This window comes from Perissodus microlepis, chromosome 18, assembly GCF_051167445.1.
Source record: "Perissodus microlepis isolate ML-2025 ecotype Zambia chromosome 18, ASM5116744v1, whole genome shotgun sequence".
NCBI lineage: Eukaryota > Metazoa > Chordata > Actinopteri > Cichliformes > Cichlidae > Perissodus > Perissodus microlepis.
Genome location: NC_140478.1, coordinates 7,874,315 through 7,901,982, shown reverse-complemented (window position 1 = coordinate 7,901,982; position 27,668 = coordinate 7,874,315). Strand labels below are relative to the sequence as shown.

General features: G+C 40.6%; 2 protein-coding genes across 2 annotated transcripts; one reads left to right on the top strand and one right to left on the bottom strand.

Annotated features, from left to right (window-relative positions):
• The first annotated feature begins 973 nt into the window (after positions 1-973).
• Positions 974-6,070, top strand: klhl40a (kelch-like family member 40a). Its single transcript, XM_084912643.1, has 6 exons — positions 974-2,196; positions 2,343-2,503; positions 2,797-2,904; positions 3,329-3,514; positions 3,765-3,914; positions 5,570-6,070. Exons 1-6 carry the CDS (start codon positions 1,075-1,077, stop codon positions 5,679-5,681), a joined length of 1,839 nt encoding a protein of 612 aa, XP_084768769.1. The 5' UTR covers positions 974-1,074; the 3' UTR covers positions 5,682-6,070.
• Positions 6,064-26,847, bottom strand: LOC146367146 (vasoactive intestinal polypeptide receptor-like). The gene is made up of 13 exons (XM_084912644.1): positions 26,632-26,847; positions 25,264-25,357; positions 24,180-24,293; positions 16,768-16,874; positions 16,595-16,692; positions 15,340-15,466; positions 11,473-11,626; positions 10,231-10,291; positions 9,696-9,762; positions 9,523-9,614; positions 9,172-9,301; positions 8,575-8,616; positions 6,064-8,458 (listed from the first exon to the last, which is right to left on the bottom strand). The coding sequence occupies exons 1-13, from the start codon at positions 26,689-26,691 to the stop codon at positions 8,267-8,269; spliced, it is 1,338 nt and encodes a 445-aa protein (XP_084768770.1). The 5' UTR covers positions 26,692-26,847; the 3' UTR covers positions 6,064-8,266.
• Positions 26,848-27,668: the final 821 nt, after the last annotated feature.

Genomic DNA, 27,668 nt, shown 5'->3' with positions numbered 1-27,668 from the left:
TTTGAATCAGCTGTATTGGATCAAGGACACATCTAAAACCCGCAGGACACCGACACCGACATTGCCCACCCCTGTTCTATACCTTCTACATATATGTGATGCGCTGGTCACATTTTTCAGACTCGCTTTCAACCACTAGATGCCAGTACTGTTTGTCACTTAGTATACATCATTGTTGCAAATCACTTAATGTTGGCACATGTATACATACATACATGTGGAATAAGTAAAATGTGGGATATCAGATAATAATAATAATCCTCATTTATACCAGATGTATAAAATATTAAAATTTTGCTTGTTTTTTGTAATTGTGGCTGGAACAGGTTGAAAACATTTTAATCACAATGTGCTGGAACTAACCCCGGCACTGTTTTTATACACCAACTGTGAAGATTTCAGTTGAAGGAGCAACTACAGACTGATGATCTGGAAGGGATCTGTCAGAGCGAGAATTAGGAAAACACAGTACAGGTATTACGATAAAAAAGAGAACACAAAGCAGTTGACCCACAGTCCATCAAAGCCTCATCAGGCGAGTCGTATTAATTTTTTAAACTAACAAATATTAAAACTTCGGATATTTCCTCCCTCTGTATATATTTGTTTTATGATATGAGTTGGCACTACTCATATACCTCTATTAATATACTTACAATATGATAAACTGACTCTGTGTGAGGCCAGTGTGATCACAAATTAAATCAATATTTGATTACGTGTGTGTGTGAAAGTGTCGCTGTGATCAGACCCAGCGAAGCTGCTCGATGAGTTGTTCTTCTGGATTTAACAGCCCCTGTCATTCAGCTGTTTGTGGGGGTCTGTGTGGTGCAGCAGAGGATAGGTCCCCCTGTCCACCAAGTTGGATGCCTCAGCTTTGTGAGGGTCCTGTCTATAAATACCCCTGACTTGCGTAGTGGCTGACAGCCACAGACAGCTGCAGCCACAAGCCATCCAACTACGCGAGACTATTCAGGGCAAACTGAGCCACCCTGTGCACTGAAAGTCCCGCTCTGTTGTGGGGAGCAAGTAGGGAGCCCACGAAACCCAACCCGGACACGGCAACAGAACAAAATGTCTGCCATGACTATAGATCCAGTGGAGCAACCTCGGATGTACCAGCAGACCCTGCTTCAGGATGGACTGTGTGACCTCTTAGAAAATGACAGATTTGTGGATTGTGTCCTCAAAATCCAGGACAAGGAGTTCCCCTGCCACCGCTTGGTTCTGGCAGCTAGCAGCCCCTTCTTCAAGGCTATGTTCCTGTCTGACTTGGAGGAGAGCAAAAAGAAGGAGGTTGTCCTCAAAAATGTGGAGCCTGGGGTTATGGAGATGATCCTGCGGTACTTGTATACATCTGACATTAATCTGACAGAACAGAATGTCCAAGATATATTCATGGTCGCCAACATGTACCAGATCCCCTCCATCTTCTCTGTGTGTGTGTCCTATCTCCAAGAAAAGTTGGTGCTCGGGAATTGCTTGGCTATCTTCAGACTGGGGCTGCTTCTGGATAGTCCCAAGCTTGCTCTTGCCGCGAGAGACTTCATCTGCGAGCGCTACCAGGTTGTTGTCAGGGACCAAGACTTTCTGCAGCTAGCTCCCAGCGAGGTGGCCATCATCATCACCTCAGACGCCCTTAATGTTGAGCGGGAGGAGCAGGTGTTTGAATCCCTGATGGACTGGGTCAAGCATGACGAGACCAATCGGGTCAAAGATCTGCCCGAGCTGTTGCACTGTGTTCGCTTCAGACTCATACCTTTGGATTACTTCAAAGAAAAAGTGGAGCGTCACCAGTACATCCGCTTCAGCCAGGACATCAAGAAGGAGCTGGATCTCGTCAAGGATGCTCACAGAGGGCTGCTCCCTAAGCCGAAGAAGCCTGCAACAGATGGGGCAAAGGGGGGTGAAGGCAGTGAGGATGAGGAAGATGATGAGGACGGTTACCTGCCAGGCATACTCAACAACAATCCTCGTTTTGGGATGTTTGAAATGAACCTCATACTTATGATCAGCGACACAGGGACTGTGGCCTATGACCCGGCAGGAAACGAGTGCTTTGTTGTGTCAGAATCCACTGAAATTCCCAAGAATCACTGCAGCCTGGTGACAAGAGAGAACCAAGTATTTGTTGTGGGAGGACTTCTCTACAATGAAGAGGACAAAGATGAACCATTCAGCTCCTACTTCCTGCAGGTAGTGTGTAATTTATGAAAACCATTTGTAGCTCTTTACAACCTGAACTCTGACGATGGCTCCTTTTCAAATCTTAAGCTATTTTAAAAATATTTCTGGATTCTTTTGTATTTAATTCCTCTCACATCACTTTTATTTATCCCCAGTTTGATCCAGTCAGTTCAGACTGGTTAGGGATGCCTCCACAACCCAACCCACGCTGTCTGTTTGGCCTGACTGAAGCTGAAAACTCAATCTTTGTTGTTGGAGGAAAGGAACTGAAGGACGGCGAGCACGCACTAAGCTCAGTCATGATCTATGACAGACAGTAAGTTTAATATGCTCTAGTGCAATGGAAAATGCACATCTTATCTAAATTATGGCCATCTCTCTTGGAAATATAATTGCATACAATAGTAAATACAATTTGTTTAAACTTTGACCTTAAAATTCAAAATCATCAAGTCCGGAAATGTGTGTTTTCCTTATAAAAGGAACAAAACAGCAACTCCCAAGCCTCGTTTCTTCTTAGAATCACAGTTTGCATGAGTCACTCACTTTATCATCTGCAGAGTCCGTTCATGATGGTACATGTTCTTCTTCATTTGCACATCTGCACAGGTCTTTCAAATGGGGAGAATCTGATCCCCTGCCTTATGAGGTGTATGGCCATGGAACTGTATCACACAAAGGGCTCGTCTACGTCATTGGAGGAAAGTCTGAAAGCAGGTAAGTGCACTACAGGCTTTAAAAGCCCACATTTTTATGATAATGTCGGTAGGAAAAAAAAGAAAAATCATTATTAAACCTCATTCATCAGTCTCATAGTTTTATTTTATTATTATTTAATTATTTTGTGTTCTGCAGATTTTGTAACTCAGTGTATAACTTTGGCTAAACAGAACTTTTAAAGTCTGTGGTGGCTGAGCACAATTTTTCATTTTTTATTTTAATGGGGATCAGACCAAAAACCAACCAACTTAAAAAAACAAATAAATAAACAGCCCTGGCTCCTGCAAATTCAAAAACATCAGAAATGAACAGGATTAGAACATATATGACGAAACTTATGCATGAACTCAAATAATCAGTTTAAAAAAGCATATTTTGTCTGTTTGTTTGCACATGCGTGTTTGCGCACGTGTGTGTGTAGGAAGTGCATGAGAAGAGTGTGTGTCTACAATCCCACTAAGTTTGAATGGAAGGACCTGGCCCCTCTGAAAACAGCCCGCTCTCTGTTTGGTATCGCCGTCCACAACGACCAGATCTTTGTGGTAACAGGAGTCACAGACTCAGGCCTCACCAGCTCTGTGGAGGTCTACGACATTGCCAGCAACAAGTGAGACAATGTTTTATTATATATATATGACTCGCTTTATTACATATATATAACCCGCTTTATCTACTCGTAACAAAGGGAAGCATCTGTCCGCATTAGTGAAATGACTCACTGAGCACAAACAAGACATCATTAGATCATAAAACTCCACTCGTGGTACTGGTACGGGTGTCATTCAGTATTATTGAAGCTTGTTTAACACCATCACGTCCCCGTGTGTGTTTGTGTCCTTATTGTCCTGTTATTCCAGGTGGTCTGAGTTCACAGAGTTCCCTCAGGAGCGCAGTTCCCTTAATCTGATCTCAATGGGGGGGTTCCTGTACGCTGTGGGCGGCTTTGCCATGATGCCCAGTGAAACCAGTGAGGAGCCCGTCCCAACAGAGATGACAGACATTTGGAGGTGAGAGCCTACTAGACATAACAACTGAATGTAAGGTCACAGAAAAACAAAAAAGGAGGAGAATCGCTTTATACACACAAATTATCATTTAGGTGATGAAGGGATTTTAGTGAGCGAATTTTATCCAACAGTAAAGTTTTATTCAGACTCCTTGTAAGAGTTTCAGAGTGAAAGACTGTCTTTAAAGTTTATAAAGTCTGCTGTTACAAAGGCTTATATTAAACATGTCCAAAGTATAAATAATGAAGTCATGTACAAACAATCCTTATGAGCCAAAACTAGGGATTCAGGCTGCTCTAAACACTCAAATCCAATTGTTGGTGTTTTGTTTTTTCCTTTTCACTCTGCACGATGATGAGAGACGCACAGCCTGATCAGTTTCAATCAACCTGATTGGTTGTAAGCACAGAGGCCCCACTGTCCTGCTGTTCAAAACCTCTGCTTAGGAGGGGCAGCTGATGTCAGACAGGGGAAAGGACACTGAAGGAGCTTGTTTTACATAGTGGATGAACTGACAGGTGACACCAAGGTCCACTATGGGATAAATAAGACCTATACAAATACAACGATTCTGAACAATGCAAAGTTAAAATACAAGAATAATATTCTGGAGTTGTGAATGAGCACAATAGGTTTACGTTAAATTCTTATGGTAGTCTGAGAAGCCCGCTGCTGTTACAGGGTCCCAGTGCTCCTGTTTTTCTGTATTTTCAGTAGCATTAACAGACACTTCAGTTAATAGTAAAATGGACATTTCAGTTTATGTTACCATTAGCAGGCATTTCCTTTCACTGTAACTCATTAAATTAACCTCTTTATGTCTTTAAGCATACATGTCTATGCAATTACAACTTATCTGGTATTTGCTCAAAGATTCTTCATCTTTTTTATAATCTGTACTTATTACCAGGACATTTAATTGCTGGTACGTATCGGCAACTGCTTGCTCACAGGGGGTCGACTGATTGTTGAGGTTTTCTCTGTGTCATTATAGAGTCTTTATAATATAAAGCACCTTAAAGTAACTGTTTTGATTTGGTGCTAAATGAACAAAACTGAATTGAAAGCAATTTTCATCCAACACTTCACAGTGAAGATTATTATTTTAGTGATGTAGGAGAAATCTAAACATACTCCATATTCATGGATTATTTTCCAGGGAATTTTGGTAAATTATACCAAAGAAATTAATTTTACAATATTTGGACCATTTTATATGTTTTTAAACATTTCTTGAGGTAAGGTTTCAGCAACAAACCACAATCTGAGGCCACACATCAAATAAGAGCAGAATAGCAGGAAAATCACTGAATAATTAGTAACCTTCATTTATGTTAAAAATAAAAACATTTGACCTAAACTACAATTTTGACATGTTTTAAAGATTTGCATCTAAAGCTGAAGGACTTGGACTTGCTAATGGTACATAGGCATTGATTAGGATCTTTTCAAAACATTTGTTGTGAGGTATAATAATGGCTGCTGTCTACGGTGCTGTTAATAATAGCTTCATTTGATACACAGCTGTCAGGAATTCCTTTTGTGCCTAATCATTCTGTCTAGATGAAAAATACTGAGATTGCATTTGTTATTACTGTATGCTTTCCTAAGATGCTATGAGGGGAACTCAGCTGACTTATTTATCTTCTCTACAGACATGATGAGTCGGACAAGTGCTGGACTGGGATACTGCGTGAGATTAGCTATGCGGAGGGATCCACTATTCTTTCAGTGCGTCTCAACACTCTGCGACTCACCAAGTTATAACTGTACCAAACTGTTGGCGCCATGAGGTGAATCGTAACTTTAGCGCTGTGTTAAACGGATGCACTGATTAGCTGAGGGTCAGAGAATGTTTCAGGGTAAGGAGTGAACGTGGTGCCCGGGGATGGAAAAGAGTGTTATGAAATAAGCATCAAAAGAGTTTTATCTCTCTTTTGCAGTAGGGGGAGACATATACATGCTGTAGCAGGACACGAGTTAGAACATCGCACAAAAATGTATTTTCTAAAATGCTACAGTGTTCCTTTGTACATGTTTTTGTAATATCATTTCTTGATGTTTATTATCTGTAATGCTTCATTTTAATGGTAATAAAATATCAGATTGTTATCTTGCTTTCAGTGCATGAACAATGCTGGAGCCGTCCTCACAGTGCAAATGATTTTATTCAACTTCATTAAACATTTTGTTCAATAACGTCTTTACATGGCAACACAAGAGAGACACTGTCAACTTTACACTGACAGTAAGCAAATATCACGAGTAAGGAATTACTTTCAAATGTAAACACTTATTTCCAGTTGACACCTGAGCACTAAAGAGCATCACCGTAAAACTCACAAGAAACCAACTCTTTATCCACATCACTAGCTCCCTGTCTGAGGTACTTTTAGGTTAGCTTTACCTCAGTTTTAGTTTACAACACACACACACACACCACAAAAACCAAGAACTGGAACTAAAATAAGCACCAGCATGACTCTGACGGAATCTGACGGCGAACATGTAAGCGTACAAAACTATTCTGCAGAAAATGCATTGCATTGTTAACGTGACGCCAACAATTGTGATGTCTTTTAGCTTTATAAATTGTCAGTAAGCTCCAAAGTCAGGCAGGCGGTGCTCAGTGCTAGCATTTATGTAAACGTGCTCCCCGTAACAGCAGGTGAAATGTTTACCGTGTTAGTCTCACATCTCTCAATTAGCACTAAACAGAAACGACAGCTGAAGCTATAAGTGTTGCCTATATTTGGCCACAAATTAACTAATTTGGCAAAATAAATACTTTGACCTGATTATGAAGAACGTTGAGTAATCATGTTGTTACAACCTGAGGGAAACGTGAATGTCTCAACTAATTTTGATGTACAAGGGGTGATTTTGTTTTTCTAAAATTCCTCACTCATTTACATTGTATTAATCTCTGTTTTAATACATTATTAGGACCGTAGTCAGCTGAGTGGCAGGTCGGTGCCAACAAACTCTCTGCCAGGCCTCACCTCAGCTCATTCAAGTCACTGAAGTGGACGTCTACACCGTGTCTGTGCTGTTGCACAAAGTTCTAACAGACAGTCCAAGAAGTTTCGGTGTATGATATCCTGTTATTATATTTGTATGCCTAACATTCATTTTTATGCATCTCTCTGTGTTATGCATCCACGTGTTTTACAAATGCAACTTGCTAGCAAAGCTTGCTTGCATTAGGTAATAATCTTTGTGTAAATATGGTCACTTCTAGCTTCAAAAACCTAACATTGCAACAGCCACAGTTAAAGTTGACACTTCAGAACAGGAGTTCACCACACAGGCGATGTCACGGTGGCCCCCTCCATCTTTTATATACAGACTATTGTGTGGGACCAGTGGGAAAAGTCTGGGATCCGTGAGCATGCCAATTCATGTTGTAAGTAACAAGATATTTTACAGCTAATGAAAACTTTGAGCTGCTTGTCTCACTAGAGAAATAAAATAGATGAATACATTTAAAATAAATGCAGCGGAATAAACTATCCATGCAATCCAGTTAATGGAAGTAAGTTGTTGTTACTGCGTATTTATTTACAGTCTTGTAAGTTGTGGATTAATAGAATACAGCTGGTCCATCTGGTATCTGACTGCGCACTCAGACAAAAACTAAAAGCCTCTGTAATCTGAACTTAATTTCATAAGCAGGAGGTTCAGTCTCTCCTCTGGAATGTTAGCTGGCAGTAATTCAGCAGAGTATCCCCTGAATAAAACTGTCATAGGCAGCATTAGGAACCTCCACTGCCTGTGCTTTAGATTCACAGCAGCCTGACACAGTCAATAAAGCTGCTTCCATTGTTCCCTTAAGCAACAGGGGCCATTAGTGGTTGGAGACCTCTTCTGTCACACACCCTTTTGATAAACATCTTGCAGCTTGTCTCTGGTGTTATTGGTCAGAGGACATTGAATTCACTTCAGTGTCCATGAGGGTTAAGAAGAGCTTTCTCTCTGCACGTTACTGTCATTATTGTTACACTGAGGACCGACTTTTTATAACTTGCCTGTAGACTTTTCCAGTTCCAGATATCAACAAAGCACTAATATGCAGTATGAGCCCATCTGTACATATTTCCACATGACATTGGCTTTCATACAAATATCAGAAACCAGATTGTTGGTGCAGACCTCCCTGACCAAAGGCCTCTCATTACAGAGGTTTTACCTTTCAATTCTGGCAAGAAAAATTCAGTCTCGCTCAATTTTTGACAAGCAATTGCTAAAAATACTCAGTAACCAATATCGATCCTGTGGCAACAGCGTATGCGAGCCACACATTCAGTGCCTAAGGATTTAAACCAAAGAGCGACAGTAACTTTAACTGGATATCAGATGGACGAGAGGCGCTCCTGACACGCAGATGTCCGGCGTGTTGTGGGGCTGCATTTGGTCATCATGGTGATCTGGGTGCTGAAGTTGTTGCCGTTGCTGCCCATGGAGGGCTGCTGGTACTTAGTATCAGCACCCAGAAACCTCTGCAGCATCCACCTGCGCCACTTACGCTTAATCTCCGACTGCACCTGCAGGACAAGCAGAGAGGTAGACAAACAGAACGAGGAGCATCGTTAAGCAGGCATGAAACACAGGATTTAGCTAATTTATCTTAGAGAGCTTTGTTTTGTTAGAATTTACTCACCTCTCCATTTAGAAAGCAGTACAAGACAGCAACCACAAAACCCTGTTGAAGAGATGGGAAAACACACACACACACACACACCGCCCTGTAAGAGCTGTTGTTGCACATAAATATAAGTATGATCGCACAGCTGGGGAAACACTCAAAATACTTGCGTATGAATAATGATGGTAAAATGACGTCCAACTTCAGGCTCAGACAGCAAGTTTATCATCCAGATCCCCTGGGAAATGTTCCCAGGAGATATCACTTTGAACTACAACGGTTATAAATTGAGAATACTTTCCATTGCACAGCTTCCATCACTGCACTTTGCTCTCAGAGTTTACTTTCAATTTAATGCTCAGCAAACGAGCAAACTCATTATTCAAGCATACAAAGTTAAACATGTCAGCAAAACCAACCATTCATTTGCTCCATCTGACAAACTATCTTCATAAAACTTTGCAATCAAATGAAAGGATGTCCACTTGCGGCAGCAGTTCCGTCTAAAACGCAATATTTCAAGCATAAAGTCCACACATTCATCTATAAGTAGTGCTGCCTGCTTCTGTGCACCATTTGGAAAGTGTTGCAGACTTAATGCAGAGACGTTACCTGAAATGACCCGAGAATAAGATCGAACACCATCCTCACTTGTGGGTGAATGTCATCGGGGATGAAAGCAAAAATGATGTAGTTTATGCCAAAGAGAGGAATCAACAACAGAGTTGATTTAGCCAGTCTCCTAAAAACATGAGATGGGAGGAAAAAGAAGTAAAGAGAAAGCTCGTGTTCAGCCGTGTTAACATCCACAAAGGCCAGAGTCGAGTATCTGTCACTGTGCAAGAGCTTAGTCAAAATAAAAACCTAACAGCAGCAAAATTAATTAAATTAGCATCACCTGATAAGAAATGACTGCAACCTGCACTATGATCAAGATGCTGACATTTTGCACTGAATACCTACGAGTATTGATTGGACTCCTTTCTTCCAATGTCTGGGCAATTCATCTTCTGCCGTAAAATCCGGATGATACAAATGAAGAGGAAAAAGTTCACCTGCCACGAAAGTAGCAGACTGGTTAATTTTGCATTAAGCTGAGATTGGAATGTTACTCACAAAGAGCTGCACTGACTCACAAGTATGGTGATTAAAATGGGGGTTTTGATGATCCACCAAGGGCCGTCATCAATTGTCTCCCAGCATCTGACAGGAAAAAAGGAAATGCAAACAAGAAGTTCTCAATAAGAGATCATAAAAAAAAATCACTGGACTGTAAATAGAGGCAGCAAAATTGCTCCGAAGACCAGCTGTTAATCTTTGTAATGGATGAAAGAAGAGGAGCTTTGACGGTCCCTTTACTTTTCATCAAGACTACTTAAAGAAATTACATGAAAGCTGACTAAGAGTTTGTTCATACCAAATATTGAAAATCATTACAATGATACAAACTCTGGTTTCTTCTTATATTTCCATGTATGTATGCACGCTTCAAAAATTCGCTGCACTTATTTTCAGAGCAAAATCTAAAGTAATAAGGCGTGGCTCAAGACTTTTGCACAGAACTGTAATTCTAATATCTGCATCAGTATTGGCTAAGACTTTCACAATCAGTGCATCCTAAATGATAACTTCACTTTAATCAACAAGAAAACATGATGAAGATGAACTCACCCAGGGTGATCTAAAAATGCCTTCGTTATCGCCCACACTGAGATAAAGATGGTCGGAGCCCCTGCAGACAAATTACAACACAAACAGAATTACCTCTAAGTTATTTCAACATTAAAATGATCTCTGTTTCTCAGAGAGAAATGATCAGCTCTGTGATTTATTTTATAGATTATTTTATATACTTATTTATTTATCTGTACCACATTTGGGCATGAGCACACTGTTAATCTTATGAATGGGTTTACAGCTGAAGCAATATTGCTTTTTAGCTATGCTTATCATTCTTAACACGACTCATGTGTGCTCTGTGCCAATACTGATTCATCCTGGGTATCTGTGGGAAAGGCTTGTTTCCATTTTCCTGCTTGCAGACACAACATTTCAAGCCTATTTCTAGATTTATTTCACTGTGAAGGGAAAATAAATATTGTTGAATATATACGTCAAAGGCAACTGAAGGATCAAAAGGTAAAATATTTTCAGATTTTAACTGAAATTAAGATGAAACTCCTCAAAGGTTCCACCTAGCACCTTTTTATGAATATATGAATTTTGATGAAAGCAGGGACCAAATTGCTGTTGAAATTGAAATATAGCAGTTCAGGTCTACTTGTTTGATCTCTAAGTTCGGCAAAGAATTTAATTTATTTATATGTTACGTTTGCCATACATATATAAAGCTATTTGCCTTCCAAAAGCATTGCGGGACTCTTTGACTGAATTATAACAATGAGGACGGGTGCCAGCCACCTGCTGCTGCTAAACTAAGGAAAACTCATTCATGTGCAGATTGAAAGTTCAGTATTTCTCTGAAGCAGCTGCATGTATTAAACCTCTTTTACATAAAATAATATATACTCCAGTTCCCTCCCATAGTCCCATGATATGCATGTTAGGGTAACTGATGAGTCTAAGTTGGCTGCAAGTATGAAAGTGTGAATGATTTCTGTCTTGGCCCTGTGAAGGCCCAACCACCAGTCCAGGAAGTATCCAGCCTCTCGTAGCCTTATGCCAGCTGCAATAGGCTTCAGTGTCCCGTATATCTCTCCATGATAAAGCAGATATAAGTAATGGATGGACGGATCCAGTGGTTGTAGTAAAGACTAATGAAGGCATTCAGGTTGCCTGATGGCTGCACTGACACTACAGACAAATGGACACATCCGATCCCCTTGCAAATGAGATTCTGAGAGCGACCTGTAAGCCTACTCATCAATAACTGGCATGAGAGCTAACACTTACCCCACCCAATGAGGATGTACCACCAGAAGTACTTTCTCTCAGAGAAGAAGGACACAGCTAACAAAGCATGAAGATAGAGGCCCTCCACAAGCAGCCAGAAGTAACTGGCCATGACCCCGTAGTGGAACAAAACCATCACTGCCTTGCATCCCACCTAAAAAACATTAACATGTTATTGGCTTTACCAGAAATGTGCAAATGAATGTAGATACATATATAAATCTATTTACATTTAAATGATTCAAAAGGTTACTTGAGGATGTTTTTAGCAAACTAATCCCAAGGGACAAAAAATAACAATTAAAGGTCAATACACATGTGCTATCTTGTAGTTGGGCTGATTATACTGACAGAGTATTTGACCATTTAATTCAATTCAATTCAATTCAATTTTATTTATATAGCGCCAAATCACAACAAAAGTCGCCTCAAGGCGCTTCATAGATACAGAGAAAAACCCAACAATCATATGACCCCCTATGAGCAAGCACTTTGGCGACAGTGGGAAGGAAAAACTCCCTTTTAACAGGAAGAAACCTCCGGCAGAACCAGGCTCAGGGAGGGGCGGCCATCTGCTGCGACCGGTTGGGGTGAGAGAAGGAAGACAGGATAAAAGACATGCTGTGGAAGAGAGACAGAGGTTAATAACAGATATGATTCAATGCAGAGAGGTCTATAAATACATAGTGAGTGAGAAAGGTGACTGGAAAGGAAAAACTCAATGCATCATGGGAATCCCCCGGCAGTCTACGTCTATTGCAGCATAACTAAGGGAGGATTCAGGGTCACCTGGTCCAGCCCTAACTATATGCTTTAGCAAAAAGGAAAGTTTTAAGCCTAATCTTAAAAGTAGAGATAGTGTCTGTCTCCCGAATCCAAACTGGAAGCTGGTTCCACAGAAGAGGGGCCTGAAAACTGAAGGCTCTGCCTCCCATTCTACTTTTAAATACTCTAGGAACAACAAGTAGGCCTGCAGAGCGAGAGCGAAGTGCTCTAATAGGGTGACTTCGCTCTAAAATAAAATTTTAAAATAAATCCTTTTTACTGTGGAATTTGCCTTATTGTACAGCAGCAACATATGGTTCAATTCTGATGGCATTATTTACTTAACTTGTCGTTCATATCACGTTAAACACGGCTGCAGAGATTTTTTACCTAAAACATTCACACTCTAAAGGTATATCCAGAGGAAATGCATTGACCTTTAAAAAGATGAGGACAACATAACAGACTAGACATTTTAAACTAGCCAGGCCAGTTTTAGTCCCCGTGGGCCAAGCTAAAAAATTATAGGATTTGTTTTCTTGTTCAGAACAATGTGAATATTTAACATATTTAACAGACAAAGTACTGTCAGTGTAAAACATTACACAGAACCAGCCTCTCTAACGCTGTCAGGGAGCTTCTGTTCCACTAACATCAGGTTCATTCTCGCTTATCTAAGATAAACAATCACACTTGATACACATTAAATGCATATGTTTGCAACTTAGTTTTATTTCAGTGTTATCAAACAATACTGTTGTTCTATTATTTTTCCATCTTCTTCATTGTTATCAAATGAAACATTGCTTGGTACTCTCTGTCCTGCTGGGTTGACGTTATTGGCCCACTCTTCTGTACAACATTGCTTCAGTTCATTGAAGTTTGCAGGCATTCATTTATGCACAGCTCTCTTAAGGTCCCAGTAGTGCTGTCAGGGTCCTTATACACTGGTAGGATCACAAGAGGATGGGGATTAGTAATCTTTGGTTTCATCCTGGTTTATGACCACTAGTGTTTCGGTTTCTGTTTTGCATTTGTAGCTCTCTAGTTCTTCTGGGTTTGTGATTTCTGGTTCTTAGATTTAGTTCTGCCCTCGGGTTTATTCTCTTGTTCCCCAGTCAGTCATGTGTCTGAGTGTACGTGTTGTATTTCCTGTTTTATTTTCATAGTCTGTGTCCTATGTCAGTGTATCTAGTTTTGCCTTCCCTCGTCTCATTATGTCTGATTTGCCCCAGCTGTGTTTTTTTCCTGCTCCTCATCCTCTTGTGATCTCCTGTGTATTTTAGTCCTCAGTCTTCCCCTGCTTGTTGTCACGTCGTTAACCTTCACACACCTCCTCAGTGCTGTGCGTTTCCTCTGTGTTCCTAGTCTCCGTAGCTCCTGATTTCTAGTTTAGATTTCTTGTTTTCCAGTTCCTTGAGTCCTGAGTTTGTTAGCTCCAGTTATTATGCTTCGCTTTTTGTTTTCTGTATTCAAGATTTTTCCCAGGAATAAAGCTGCGCTTTAAGTTTAACCCTCCGTCTGTGAGTCCTGCATTTGGGTTCTCCTTCCTGCCTGCCCCACAGCACTAACCATGACAAGTGCATTTCAGTCAGGTTGAGATCTGGACTGTAATTATTGAAACCTTTTCTTTTTCTGCAATTCTGTTGTAGATTTGTTGCTCTGCTTGGGATCATCATCCTGTTACATGGTCCAGTTTCAGCCAGGCTTCAGCTGTTGGCCTCACATCTGAGTCTAGAATACTTTGGCATACAGAGGAGTTCATGGTTGACTCATAGGTCCTGTGGCTGCAAAGCGAGCCGAAATCATAATGCTTCCTCCACCGTGCTTGACAGTTGGTTTTTAAAAGAAAGAGGCTTTGTCCTGACAATACTTACAAACCCTGGTTCAGTCCTTTTCTAAATATACTGTCATGAACTTTAACATTTAAAACACTAACTGAGGTGTATTGAGTTTAAAATGTAGCCCTTGGATTTTTTGCAGTTTCTGAGCATTGAACAGTCTACCTATCCATATAATTGCTTCCTTGATTGGAAGCAGTAAGGGTGTAGTTAATTTTCACACACTGCATCTTGCATTTTGGTTTAAATTGTATTTAATATGTCATGTTTCATATTTCTTCTTAGGTTGTATTTTAAGACCTTCTAAAGACCAGGTTTTTATAATGTCCTGAAATGACATTATTATTAAACAGGACATATTTTCATTTTATCAGGTCTATAGTTATTTTGTTATCCACATAAATGAAGTGGTGACACAACATTTGATTTGTTTCCAGGGTTAGATTAAAACTAGGAATGTGTGTTCTTGCAACTCTCTGTGTTATTTTGCACGAGGTTTTCCGCTTTCACCCCAACTGTATTTTTACAAGCTAAGTAGTGTGCCTTACACCAAGTAAACAAAAGTTTACTCCTTTTGTTTTTGCTTTTTCACTAAGGAGTTTAGAAATCTGTGAGATATTTAGCAGCTGTGTTTAGGTCAGGACAGCCGGTGTACCCTGAAGGAGAAATGTCTAAACTCAGCCATTAAGCAACAGCACTTAGTGATATAGTAAAGCGGGTGATTTACAGCAAGTTGATCCAGTCCTCTCTGGTAATAAAGTGGCAAGAAAACAACACTAACGTTGGTGACTTGATCAATCACATAAAGTAGCCTTATTACAGGGAGCAATGCCACATCTAGGAGCTTATCTAAATACTTAACTTATCAGTTATGACGTTGTGGCATGTTGTGGTAATAAAGTCAATACAGCACTCTGAATGTGATTTATTGACAAAGCTGTCTGTAGTTCAGGCTTAATGTTCAAGTTCAGGCTTAATGTTTGGCAAACAGGAACTCTCACAACATCCTGGTGCACAGATGAAAAGGGAAACATAATTTTAAGAGCAGAAGTGCCTCGGCAAACACTGCTACACCCAGAACGCTGAGTAAACTTTGAGACAAAGCATTAAAGTCAGAGTGGGAAAGCGGCTGCTGAGCAACGATGCCGAACTCCAGTTAGGCAGAGAGGGAAATCAATTCGCGCAACCAGTTCAATAATAGAAAAATCATCCTGCAGAGCTTTCAGCAGCAAAGAGAAAGGACAGTGAACGGCGTACTCACAGATGCTTGGCAATCTGTCTCGCCGACTTCGTACAGAACCACGTCCTTGATGAAAACAGTCACAGCTTTCAGTATGAAAGACACAAACAGATGCATGTGGATGTAGTTTCTTGTGCACTGCAGCTTCCTGAAGAAGAATACAAATACACAGAAAATGAACAGGCAAAGTACTCCTAATGCATCCCGACTGGTTACAATGAATGAGCTCCTCATGTGTCTCGGAAATCATCAGAAAAAAAGCGTGTATCAAGAGAATATGCACTAGAAACTTCACTGACTTAGTTCAGATGAGCACAGAACAGATGTGCTTTTCAGCTCAGGACAGCAGCCATTCTAAGCACTTAGTGTACATGATTATCGCCTTGTAATTTCCTACCACCGTGCTCTGCTGTGCTGCTATCTAAATGTCACAATTCATTTAAACCCTGCAATTGTCATGAAAGGCTTTCTGCATGTCTCCCACTTTGGATGTAGCTTTTTCAGGGACATAATATTTATCAGGGATGCGGAGCAAGGAAACAAACAAGAACAAATCGGTGTGTAGGGGGAGAGACGCAGGGGGTGCTGAGAAAATGTCACTAATGTAAATTCTCTCTTTTGCCTGCTTTCAAACAAATACCTTCCCCGTGACACGATGACCTGGGGTGAGTTGCGTAAACGCAGCAGGACAGTTGAGCTGAGATGAAGTATCGCTCAGCTGCATGAATGCCGCATCTGCACCCCGACATAAACAGCAGGCGCTGCCAACATCCTGCGTCTCCGCTCCAGAATGCAAACCCGATCGCATGTCAAAAAACCCAAAGAGTAAACACAGCGCTTGCTGTTTAGTCTGCGACACACAAACAGCCTGAAATGCAAGCACAGCCAGCTGATGTTTATTAGACGCTACACACACTTGCCACTTAAACCTGTTCTAATGATCCACGCCAACAATCCACGCCAACAATCACTCACATGCGTTTTTCTCCACGACCTTGTGACCTTAAGGTCAGGACAGAGCATACAGTGAATAACAGATGCTCATCTAAGTGATCCGACTTCACGGTTTGACTTGGTGACTGCTTGCACCCAACCACATTTGGACGACTTCTCCCACTTAATCCAGTTACATTGCTGTGTGAAAAGACTGTAAGACCTCAATAAAATGCAGGAAGCATGGTAGGAAATGAGAGATCGACGGGGTTTTCTTGCTTTAATAGGTGTTTGATTGTCTTTATGTGGGAACATTAAGCAGTGTTACGATGGATCACCTTACCGGAAGAGACACAATATGACGATAGCGACTGTCAGAGAGATGAGCGACACGCTGTGACCGATGGTGTATCCCACTTTGATGGCGTGGAAGAATGCCTCCTGTAACAATACGTTTCAGTACACAGTTAATCAGGTGTGGGACATTTCACTTAAAGTTCCAGTTGCCACACTTACTTCATGGCTATCCATGGTGGTGTTGGGATTATATCCACAGTCTGCTATGTAGGAGTCCATGCTGACTGAGGCCCAACCATCCGCGGTGCAGGTCTTTGACAGGTTACCTAATGAGCAAAGGGACAGAGGAACAACACTGGAAATTATTCGTATTACTTTACGCCGCTCTTCCTGCTATCCTTTAACAGTACAATAAAGTGCTTGTTGAGATGGGAGTTGTAAGAGCTGCAGGGCAGACATAGCACTGCATTTAATTAAAACATGCTGAGACTCATGTCTCCCTGGAATACACCCAAATAATCAAAGGAAACAGAATGAATGACTGAAGGGGCTCAGCCCCCCAACTGGCTCAGAGATGCTGAGGCAATTCCCATGTGCACTTGCTTCCATCTGTTTCTTAATTATGTGAAGGCTGTACACACAAACACCAGGTGGCCATCAGTCAAGCAGGGATATTTTGGTCTGTTCTGCCCACAGAGGGCAGAGGTGAAAGGTGCATTTAGACTGACAATTAAGAAACTGCATGACCAAAATACAGTGTTGCAGATTTGGGGTAACAAAAGATAGAACTTTTTAAAATTAAGTGTAGAGTCAAACTTGCGAGAACAATGAAGTAAATGAAATTACAGCAAGATAAAGTAAAGCTTTTTGGGTTAAAGCTGAGTCCAGTAGTTGTCCGGAGTAGCGTACAGCAGGCCAGAGATTTTCTGTATTGGAAGTGCTGAAGATTAGATATGTCTGTAGATCTTTAATCTTGAGTAAAGTGCTGTTCAGCAGAGTCCTGCTCTACAGCAGAATGGAGCTTAGCTTCGTCACTGCGAGCCTCCAAACATCAAACCGATTTGAGCCTAAACAGAAACACATGAAAGGCAGTCCTGCTTGTGTATTAATCACCAGGAGATGTGGTATAAAACAGATGAAAGAGGCAAAAGTGTGGGCCATAGTCAGGGGTTAAAGTGGGCCTGCATTTTTATTTATTTTTTTATTATTATTATTATTTTTCTTTTTTGGCACAACACTGGAACAACTGCAGGTGTCCATAAGTTATGTTTGTGGTACTTCAGCATCTAGCTAGCCCCACAGAAGTGATCTTTTTTAATTCTCAGGTAATTTCAAATCCAGCGCTTCTATCAGTTCAACAAACATCAGCAAACACATAAACTGTTTGTGTGCAGTTTGTCTCACAGTGTGTTGCTAGCTAAAGGTCCAGTATTCCTGTGCTGTATTTTACAGGGAGAGAAAAGAAAGAGCTAACTTCACTCAGAGATGGAGAAAGATAAGAAAGACAGAACAGGAAAGGAAGAAGAGGGGTTAAAGATAAGGACTGATCAGTGGTGTTTGATAAACTGGAAATGTAAAGCTTACATGTAAGTTCTCACATTTATAAATCAGATATCTGGTCTGTACACATGACATTATGTTTTTTCATATTGTGAAACCTGCTGCTAAAAAAACGGAGGTACACTCGCTGTGTTATTTAAAGGTTGCATGAAAATCCTCTGCAGAATAAACAGGTTAGTTTGCTGTGAGGGGTTTAAAGTAAAGAACAGTGTGTGACTGGTGCACAGTGGCTGTGGTTTCATGGTCAGAGTTAGGTTACATAAAGTGTAGCAGAGATGAATCTGAAGTTAAGCTGATGATGCTGAGATTCATTCAGCGAATTTCACCTTCATACCAATTTTATACCTTCTAGAAAAAAGACAGAATACACACTGTACTGTCAGTGTGGAGGATGGAAATCAGCCAAGACAACTCATAAAACATCTGCTGACATCTGGTTGAATTAAGTTGTGTACATCCACAAAGAGCAGCAGGTCAGCTGATCACAGCCTGTACACTAAGAAAATCTACTGGAGCTCCCAATAGAAATTATTGTGATTTATGATTCTTTTCCCCACACTGAGCCAACTGATTTCAGGGTTCCCCACATGCTGAATCCTCGAACTTAACCTCTTTCATGTTTAGAGGCAACGTCACCCTGTACAATGTAAGAAACACAAAATAGAGCTGATTTTCATTTTCTTTCTTTTTCTCTGCTCATGTTCTACTTACCTGATTCAAGCTTTATTAGAATTCAAATTTAGACTGGAATAAAGTTTATATTCACATCTACTAATATTATTTTATTTTTACAATGATAGAGCACAAGGTTCAGATAGTGTTGCACAAAAATAGGTGGTAGAAATGTTCTTCAAGGAGCTACTTTTCACTTTCTTACTTTGAGTACATTTAAGAGCCTTTCTGGAGTATTTTAACACTAGTATCTGTACTTCTACGTAAGTATAGAATGTCTATACTTTTGCAAATCTGCTTAGCTGAGTGCAGGACCCTGCACAGATAAGTGGAGCTCTGTACAGTACAGGTCAGACCTCAGTGCCAGGCAGATTACAGCAGAAAGTTTCTATTTCCAAAGTTTTGTGGAAAAACAAAAGCAAAAACAATTGAAAAGGCCTCTTTTTAGGTCCTATTTACGTCCTCTACACTTGTTGCATATGTAATGGAAAGGCAGAATATGTGGCATATGATACAGAGAGGATTTAGATTTTTACAGTGTGACGAAAGCTAGAAATGGATCCATGAACTAATTAGACCTGAAAACTCATGTCCCTCCCTTCATGAGCGTCTAATCTTGAAGCATGGATTGACTGCTCTGTGCTTTTTGTTCAGTCTCTTATTGTGTCATACTTCTTTCCTCATCTCCCCTCCTACCAGTAAAGAATGGAAGCTCCGTGATCTAGTGACAAATTAATCCACGTCCTGAATGCTGCTGTGGAAATCAAAATGTAGGACATTCCACACATTGCGTAATCGTATCACTCCGCAGCCGCTATCAAATCAGCACCGAGTTGGGAAATGACCAACAAGCCAAAGTCTTAGAATGTATTTGGCACCAAAATTTGGTTTGCTCACAAATACCTGAGGAGCGTAACGCAGAGAAGACGGAGGCTTAGCTTCCTCAAACAACATGACAAGACACAAAAGCGAAGCTAAGCCCCTGCTGTTTCAGCCCATGCCACCACTGGATTTAGCCTGTTTGAGGGATTGCCAGAAGAATGCTTTCATCATTCCCCAAAACATGACTGCAAGGATTTTCAGTGTTCAAGTTCATCACCCCATAATCATTTTTATTTTCTTTTTACTTCTTGGCTTTTCCCGCCAGTATTGTACAGTCAAAGCCTTATCCCATCTAAGTATATCCAAATGTTTGATCCATAGTATTATTATAAATCAACTTCATGTCAAATTCACATTGCAGCATGTAAGTGAACCTGTTGACAGCTGGGCACTCTGTCATTCTCAGCCTGTAGAGAGGGTGAGCGCTACTAAAAGAGATGAATGGCTGCATGTTTGTGTTAGATCTGCTAGGTAAAGAGTTCATGAGAATGGCAACTCTGTCTCAACTAAATTTATGACCCTGAATCTCTATGGCGCCATGTTTCGCAATGCTTGTTTTTGTGTGTGAGGCTTATAAAATGAATAGCCCGGGATGTGTCAATACCATCAGTCTTTTGCAACGATTCTCAGGAGTGAGGTTAAATTAGACTTCATGACATTCTGTGAAACACGCTTAAAAAGAAGAATGTATGCATGGTGTGTCTGTAACCTGCCAAGGCCTTAAAGAGCTTTCGACAACTAAATAACAGGAAAAATACACAGTGGTTCAATGACTTAAACTTTTTTTTTTCCTGCTTTCTTGCACAGATATCCGGACCGTTCATCATCACTTCATTAGTCCTTCTTTCATGACCTGAATGTAGACCAGGTTTAACCTGTGCTGATAAGGTGATTTGCTGCATAATTGATATGGTCCACATCAATGCAGCACAACACTGCACAGAGGGGGCTGTTGATCCTGTAAACCTCCTGATATGTCTGTGAAATATGCCTCCTCTGACTTCAACCCCACAGATCCAGTGATTCTTCATCTGCCCCGTCTTTTCCCTGGAGTGCTATCCGCTCTCATATCATACTATCTCCCATCTGGGCCACATAACAGCTTCCCACACAACCTTTCTTCCCCTTACTGAGTGTTCATGTAGCTGATATTTACTCGATGGTATAAAATGTTCTAATGTACCCTGCATAATCCGCAAGTACTGGCTAGATTACGGCTATAGGACCTCCTTTCCAGGTTCAGTATATGATACAAGCAGTGTTTTCATTAACAAGTACGAGTGCAGGTGCGCTACACCTGTGGCAGTTCATTTATTTTGCTCTCCACCTTTTTTAAATGTCAGGTGTTATATATATATATTTACAGTATATGCAGCTGCTGACAGGGTAAGACTTTTGGCACACCCATCAAATATTAGCAAACATACCTCAACGTCTGTTCCAGACTGTTGGACAACATTTCAGGAAACCTGCAATTCAACCCGGAGATGGTAGCAAGACATCGCACGCCATTATCCGGTTATAGAACCGGATAATGGCTCTGGGGTTAAATGTGGGCGTAGAAAATATGCTGTACTGAAAAGTGTCCTGTACATTCCCAAAGACAAGCAGTGCACATAGAACAGAGCTCAGACTATGTACTATGAAAGTGGGTAATACATGGGTGGATTCATATGTGTTGTTCAATCTTGATTTTCATTATTTGATCCCGTTGACCAAAACAATTCACTTTTATGATATTATTATTACAGCTATACATCTATCTATACAAAATATCCAAAAGTGCTATTAGTCAAATTCATCTTTAATTAACGACTGAAGTGCACTCGGAGCAGGGGAGTCAGGATATTATGGGTAGTACTAACATGATATCAAATTTGAATTTTCAAATATTATGTTTACTGGTGTAGACTGACCATACATAACATTATAAGTCCTGCCATCCATGTGGATGTTACTTTGACACGTACTACCTATCAAACCATTGTTGGAGACCATGTGCACCCTTTCATGGAAACTGTATCCCCTGATAGCTGTGGCTGAAAGCAAAAATGGTTCAGGAACGGTTTGATGAGCACAACATGTTTGAGGTGTTGACTTGGCCAGATCTCAATCCAAACTACCATCTTTGGGATGCGCTGGACAAACAAGTCTGATCCATGGAGGCTCCAGCTCACAACTTACAGGACTTAAAGGATCTGTTGCTAACGTCGATGATTCAGGGTTGTTTTGGCAGCATAAGGGGGACCAACACAATACTAGACCGGTGGTCATAATGTTATGTCTGATCGGTGTATAGCGTCTCCTTTAGTGCTACAACTTGGCCACTATGTTCAAAATATAGAAGGGAGAGGTTTATTCATATGTTTTCACTGTCTTATCAGCAGCAGGAGCTGAGCTAACGGACCAACTGCAACTTTACAAACACGAATGAATCAAGAAAATATTATTTTTGAAAACAAACAGCTCAAACATGCAGCTTTGTTGTCACCGCCAATAAATATTACACAAAGTGTGGTAAATTTAGCCACTGCAAACTTCTTCTTTTTTTATGATTAGCATAGCTTTATAAAGAGCCACACCTGGGATTTTACAGCTATGGCTGTTTGTTCCTGTTACATTTCTCAAGGCTCCAATTTTAAATTAAAGCCCCTTTGCCAGTCAACTACAAATAAACATCTCCATCAACTCTTACGTCATGATTAACTGAGGAGACGCTACGTGGCAATTATTGACAAATGGAGATGTTGAGGAAACTCGAAGGGGTACATTCCCAGGAACTACTGTACAGACATGGTGCAATTCAGCCAGAAAATTCCCAGGATAGTGTTTTCCTTTACAGATAATTAGCACAACTTCCCTGTTAGGCTTTCACCAAATAAAGAACAAATAACCATGTGGCTCTTTAATGAGTGTATGGCGTCTACATGGGAAGTTGTTATCTTGTTTCCTGCTACTGTTTTGAATTTTATTGTATTATTTACGATATTCAAGATGTGGTGGTAGAAAAGATAAGAGATTGTAGGGCCAAAATAGCATCATGAGTATGAGCCACTAGGACACTCCATAATTTCTATTTCTGGTCTCAGATATGGAGCGTGATGATACTGGCACAGGCTCAATAGCAGGGATATTTGGAACAATAACAACAAAATGGAAGTTAAGGAGGGATCGAGATGAGCAGCACGCCAGCATCTCTCTGATTCATTTTAATATCCCATGCTTAACTCATGTTTCCATGAATACGCATTTAATTTCAGGTTAATCTCAGACTCAGGGATACAGACATAAAAAAGAAAAATGGCATTACGAGGCTTAGTAATCATGTGATGTACTATTTATAGGCTGTTTAAGACTGAAATTGTTTTTATTATCTTGAATGTGGCATGTTTGCCAAACTACATTAAAATTCTCAGATAGATTCGTTATTTTTTAGAGACTTTAAGGCATCTTAGCAACTAAGTGACTACTCACAGGCCACTTTATTAGATACACCTTGCTAGTACCAGGCCGGACCCCCTTTTCCCTTCAGAACTGCTTTAATTGTCAGTGGCACAAGCTGAACAAGATGCTGGAAACATTCCTCAGCGATTTTGGTCCACATTGACACCATAGCTGCTCATGCATGACATGAATCTTCTGTTCACCTACATTACCTACTATTGGATTGACATGTAGCAATGGTGGAGGGCATTTTAATACAGTGAATTCACTGTCATGTTCAAGAAAACAGTTTGAAATGATCCTAGCTTTGTGACGAGCCAAGAAAATGTCCTCCATGCAATAAAGATCATTGACATATTACTACGTTATACACAAAGTTAGCGAATGTTAGCAAACCACTGCATTCTGCAGATACTGAGTTCTGTTTCCGTCTGCATGACGAAAGTAAAACCAATATTTTCTGTCCTCTGAGCTTGATTTTGGTCTCCTGCAATTCTGGGGGAATTTTCCTCAGACTATTTCTACGTTCTGCTACTGGGGACTGAATGGATGATAAATCTGTGCATTCATTTGCTACAGGTAACGTTTTTTACTTTTATGACTTGATATTAGATTTGTTGTTTATATCAAAAGATGACTTAGGCCAGCTTTAACTCTGCTTGTAAATATCGCTTATAAAAGTCACACATATATTTAAGAAATCACTGAGGTGCATGTTCAGTGTTGTCCGTCTGTCTGTCTGCAAGATTACTCATCCTTGAAGCTTGATGGAAAGGTGAAGCAAGTATAAAGAAACTGCCCTTTAATTTAGTGCTCATGCTGATACCTTTGCAAAAATGGGCATTTTGAGACCTTCTATAATTTCTCTATGTATTTACCAATAGGTGTCAGTGACTTTCCACCACAAATGTATGGATTCTACCATGTGCTTTCACTTTTTCCAGTCCAATAGCTAAATACTAACTTAATGCTGTAACCTTCTAAGAGTAAAATTAACTAATATGCTTTTTCTCTTCTAACTCTCTTTAAAACACACACCTATATGCAACGTATATTGCAAGCTTGATTCTTACGTTCACGATCATCCTCGGAGAGAAAGAAGAGAAATTTGGGGCAAAGGATGGTTACCACCTCTCCCACATCAGCACTGGGCCAGCAGGTGATTTTGTCCCAAATCCTACTGCAACCTAGAGAGAGACAAAGAAGGAGAGGGACCAAAAACAAGTATGTTACCTAAACTCACATGCCCAAAGATAGAGAGAAACTTAATTTTGCTCACATTTTGCTCAGTGTTTCACACATGAATCCCCTCAAGTGGGAAACAGCAGCCTGTTTAAGGTGAAGGCGGAGCACTGGCGTTCCCATGGCAGCCAAAACGTGTGAGTTTAGGTCAGCTGGCATTACAGCCATGCTGGGCCCATAACAGCAGATGACCTGAGTTAACATGCTGTCACGATGACTAATAAAAAAGCTCTGTGCCCTTCGTTACACGCTGTTATTTGAATTCAACAGATCTCCGTGTCTTTCCACAGTGTGTATCCTCCCGGGATGCACAATCGGCTCACGCCACTTTCACAGCGCACCTGCTCAACAGTTTGTCGCAATGAAAAATCTCCATACCAGGGTACATTTGCACGATTACCCTGAGGATCTGACAACATTTAAACTTATTGCAAATTTAAATTAAAAACATAATGAGAGTTTAATTACTTTTGCATTGCGTGGAAACAAACAGAGTCCCATAATGCCTCCAACAGTGTTTCAGTCACTCACAGAGGCTCTATGAAACACAATTATCTTCATGTACACAGTCTATAATATGCTGCAAAAAAACAAAAGCATAAAAAAACTACAGATGAGGTGAGCTTCACTGTTGCACTGTAAAAGCATTTGTTAATAGCATTTCTTATAAATGAAAAACGGGATCAGTTTTCTCTGTAACTGAATCTGCACATGTGACAAGGGGCTGACATTAGGTGGAAAACAGTGTTCAATCATGCAAGGTGTAATCTAAAGCCAGACGGGAGGCTTGGACAGCTTTTGTTGTCTTTGGAGTTCACTGTGTCACTTCAATCAGAGCTCACTTGTATCATTAGTGAATTAAGATGAGACAGAATAAGTAGCTCATGGTAAACACATACGAAGCATCTGACATACCTGTTGTTCTGTTTTCAATCTGAGCCTCGCATATGATCCTCTCCTTATCGATTTCATTCATCATGTCGCACATCTGTGTGGCCACTGCAAACACCTGTGAAGAGAGTATTTGCATGTATTTTACGTACTTCTCTTTGGCCAGTGGTCGCCTTTTAAAAAGTGTTAGCAGCACTGAAAGGGTGCAGGTGCATGCAAAAAAACTTCGGCACCATTTGACAAATTGTTAATCTTAAATGTTGTTGCAAAAGATTTTTTTATGAACTTCAAAAAGTGAATCTTTAACTTTGACGCGTGAGATGACCCGTTCCATTATATCCCTCATTCCTCATGATGTACTGGGAATTATGAAGTGATTCGGTGTGAAATATGAGGATTTACCATTGGGACGTATACAGACCATCTGCAGGAGCAGAAGATTTACTGCTCTTACTTGGATATATGAGTCTCCTCTCTATCGCATTAATCAGTCAGTATTCTGTGGCTATTGTTAGCCATGAAATGAGCCCATAGGACTCCAGTTTCTCTCCATACAGAAGATGACTTCCTCATTTAGATTATGATTTATCTTGCACCTGCAGGCTCTGCAGCATCACTTCACCCATGATGATGGCCAGACAACAGGTTGTCATTAACCAATCAGTGCAGCCTTAAGCAAGTTGGAGAGGGGGAAACTTTCACCAGCCTAATCATAGTTCTTATTATCAAACTCATGTGCTAAAGAGCCCAACAGTCTGTGAGTTTGCACAGATGATGATGTGCTGGCGTTCTATTGTAGGGGTTTTTATCTAAATTCCAGTATGATTCATACATGCTTCTCTACATTAGACAGTTTGAAGAGAATCATGGTGAGGACCAGAGAGGCTGCAGAGGCAGACAAATGGGGCCGTTACCATGGTGTCCTGAAGGGAAACCAAGTTCATTGTTTCGCCTGGTAATGCATCTTAACCTTGGTCATAAAAGGACAATGAATGTCCCTGAATAACGATCCCAGTCAAGGACCACAGTTTTGTTTGCTGCTCAAGAGAAACCTGGAGCGAAGAACTATCTGAACTTGAACTTCGTTCCATAAATTTAGGTTTAAAAAGAAAGAAAAAAAATAAACCCTTAAAAAAAACACCCAAATTAGTCCCGTCATCCACACATGCTAAACGGAATTAAGTTGCACACGGGGGCACAGCGGTGCGCCCTGCATCCACACCTCTGGAGGACCGCATGCGTATCAGCCCTGAACCCGTTTGCTGGCTTATCGCAGTGACCTGCGTGGTCAAGCTTACGCTGCTAAATCAGGCAAGCAGCTGTGGCACTCTTGACAGCGAGCCCAAGATCAGGTCATGAGAAAAGTCAAGTTTTTAAGCGGAGTGTACTCACGGGTTCCAGCAACACGCAGGAGAACAGGAGGAAAATGCCATTTGAAAATCCGACCAACATATCCAGTGAAATATATAAACCATTAAAAAATAGTTTTAGGAAGAAAAAAAAATTGGTGACAGTACAATGATAATCCGTCCCAGGACTGCAAGAGTGCACCGGCTGACTTTGTGCGGTCTTGCGCTCTGAGCGGCGTGAACTGCTCCGCTCCTGAAGTCTCCCTCCTCCTCCACCCCCTCCCACACAGGATTTACCTTGAACAGCCAACGAGTAACCAATGAAACATCACCTGTGAACGTCAGTACACGAGGGCGTTGACGCCTACAAAGAAAAAAGATTAAATTTACTGTATTTGTCGATTCAAATGAAGAAAACAATAAAAGTACTTTTAAACTGTGGCTGAACTCTCAATGCTACCGTAAAAACGGGATATGACAGAAAGAGCTTTATCCCACTTAAGAACTGTAGACTTTTGAGAGACTTGTACTTTAGTTGTATTTATATTTTTGTTTTGTCTTTTAGACTATGTCATACAGATTGGGGGCAGTCAGGGGCTGTCATTATTTAGCAGGAAGATTTTGTCAGAGGTGGGGATCCCATAGAAACTGCATCCATGGAGAAGTTAAAATACAGCAGCTTGCATAGTACTGAATGTTTTCCTTCTGCTCTCATGATTTTTTTTTTTTTTGCATAAACTAACTAACCTGACCTTTAGGGCATCGCCAGCTGGAGGGATGGCAAAGAACTGGTAGAACTACTGTAGCAGGTGAATCCAGGCAATTTGAAACTCATATATTTTCCACATTGCACAAGTCACAGTGACAGAGCTGCACAAAAGGATCTGTAAGGACCAATAAACAAGACTCACCAGCCTGTAATCTAACTCTGACCAAACTTAACAGCAGTTAAAATTGTGTTGCATGCTTGTAGCTTTCAAAGTGTTTCCTCTGACTTTAGTAAAGTAAGAGAGCTGCATGCAATTACCCATGTTGCATGGTTGCAGTTACTTCATTAATTATTAATGACCATTAATTATT

What these genes read in the sequence shown, in the direction of transcription:
- klhl40a (XM_084912643.1), top strand. Translation starts at nt 1,075, where the DNA reads ATGTCTGCCATGACTATAGATCCAGTGGAGCAACCTCGGATGTACCAG. An exon ending in GTCATGATCTATGACAGACA is followed by an intron (nt 2,504 to 2,796) that starts GTAAGTTTAATA and finishes ACATCTGCACAG; the next exon opens with GTCTTTCAAATGGGGAGAAT. An exon ending in GAGATGACAGACATTTGGAG is followed by an intron (nt 3,915 to 5,569) that starts GTGAGAGCCTAC and finishes TCTTCTCTACAG; the next exon opens with ACATGATGAGTCGGACAAGT.
- LOC146367146 (XM_084912644.1), bottom strand. Translation starts at nt 26,691, where the DNA reads ATGTTGGTCGGATTTTCAAATGGCATTTTCCTCCTGTTCTCCTGCGTG. An exon ending in CCTGCGTGTTGCTGGAACCC is followed by an intron (nt 25,358 to 26,631) that starts GTGAGTACACTC and finishes CTCTCTTCACAG; the next exon opens with GTGTTTGCAGTGGCCACACA. An exon ending in AGACAGATTGCCAAGCATCT is followed by an intron (nt 11,627 to 15,339) that starts GTGAGTACGCCG and finishes AATGTTTTTTAG; the next exon opens with GTGGGATGCAAGGCAGTGAT.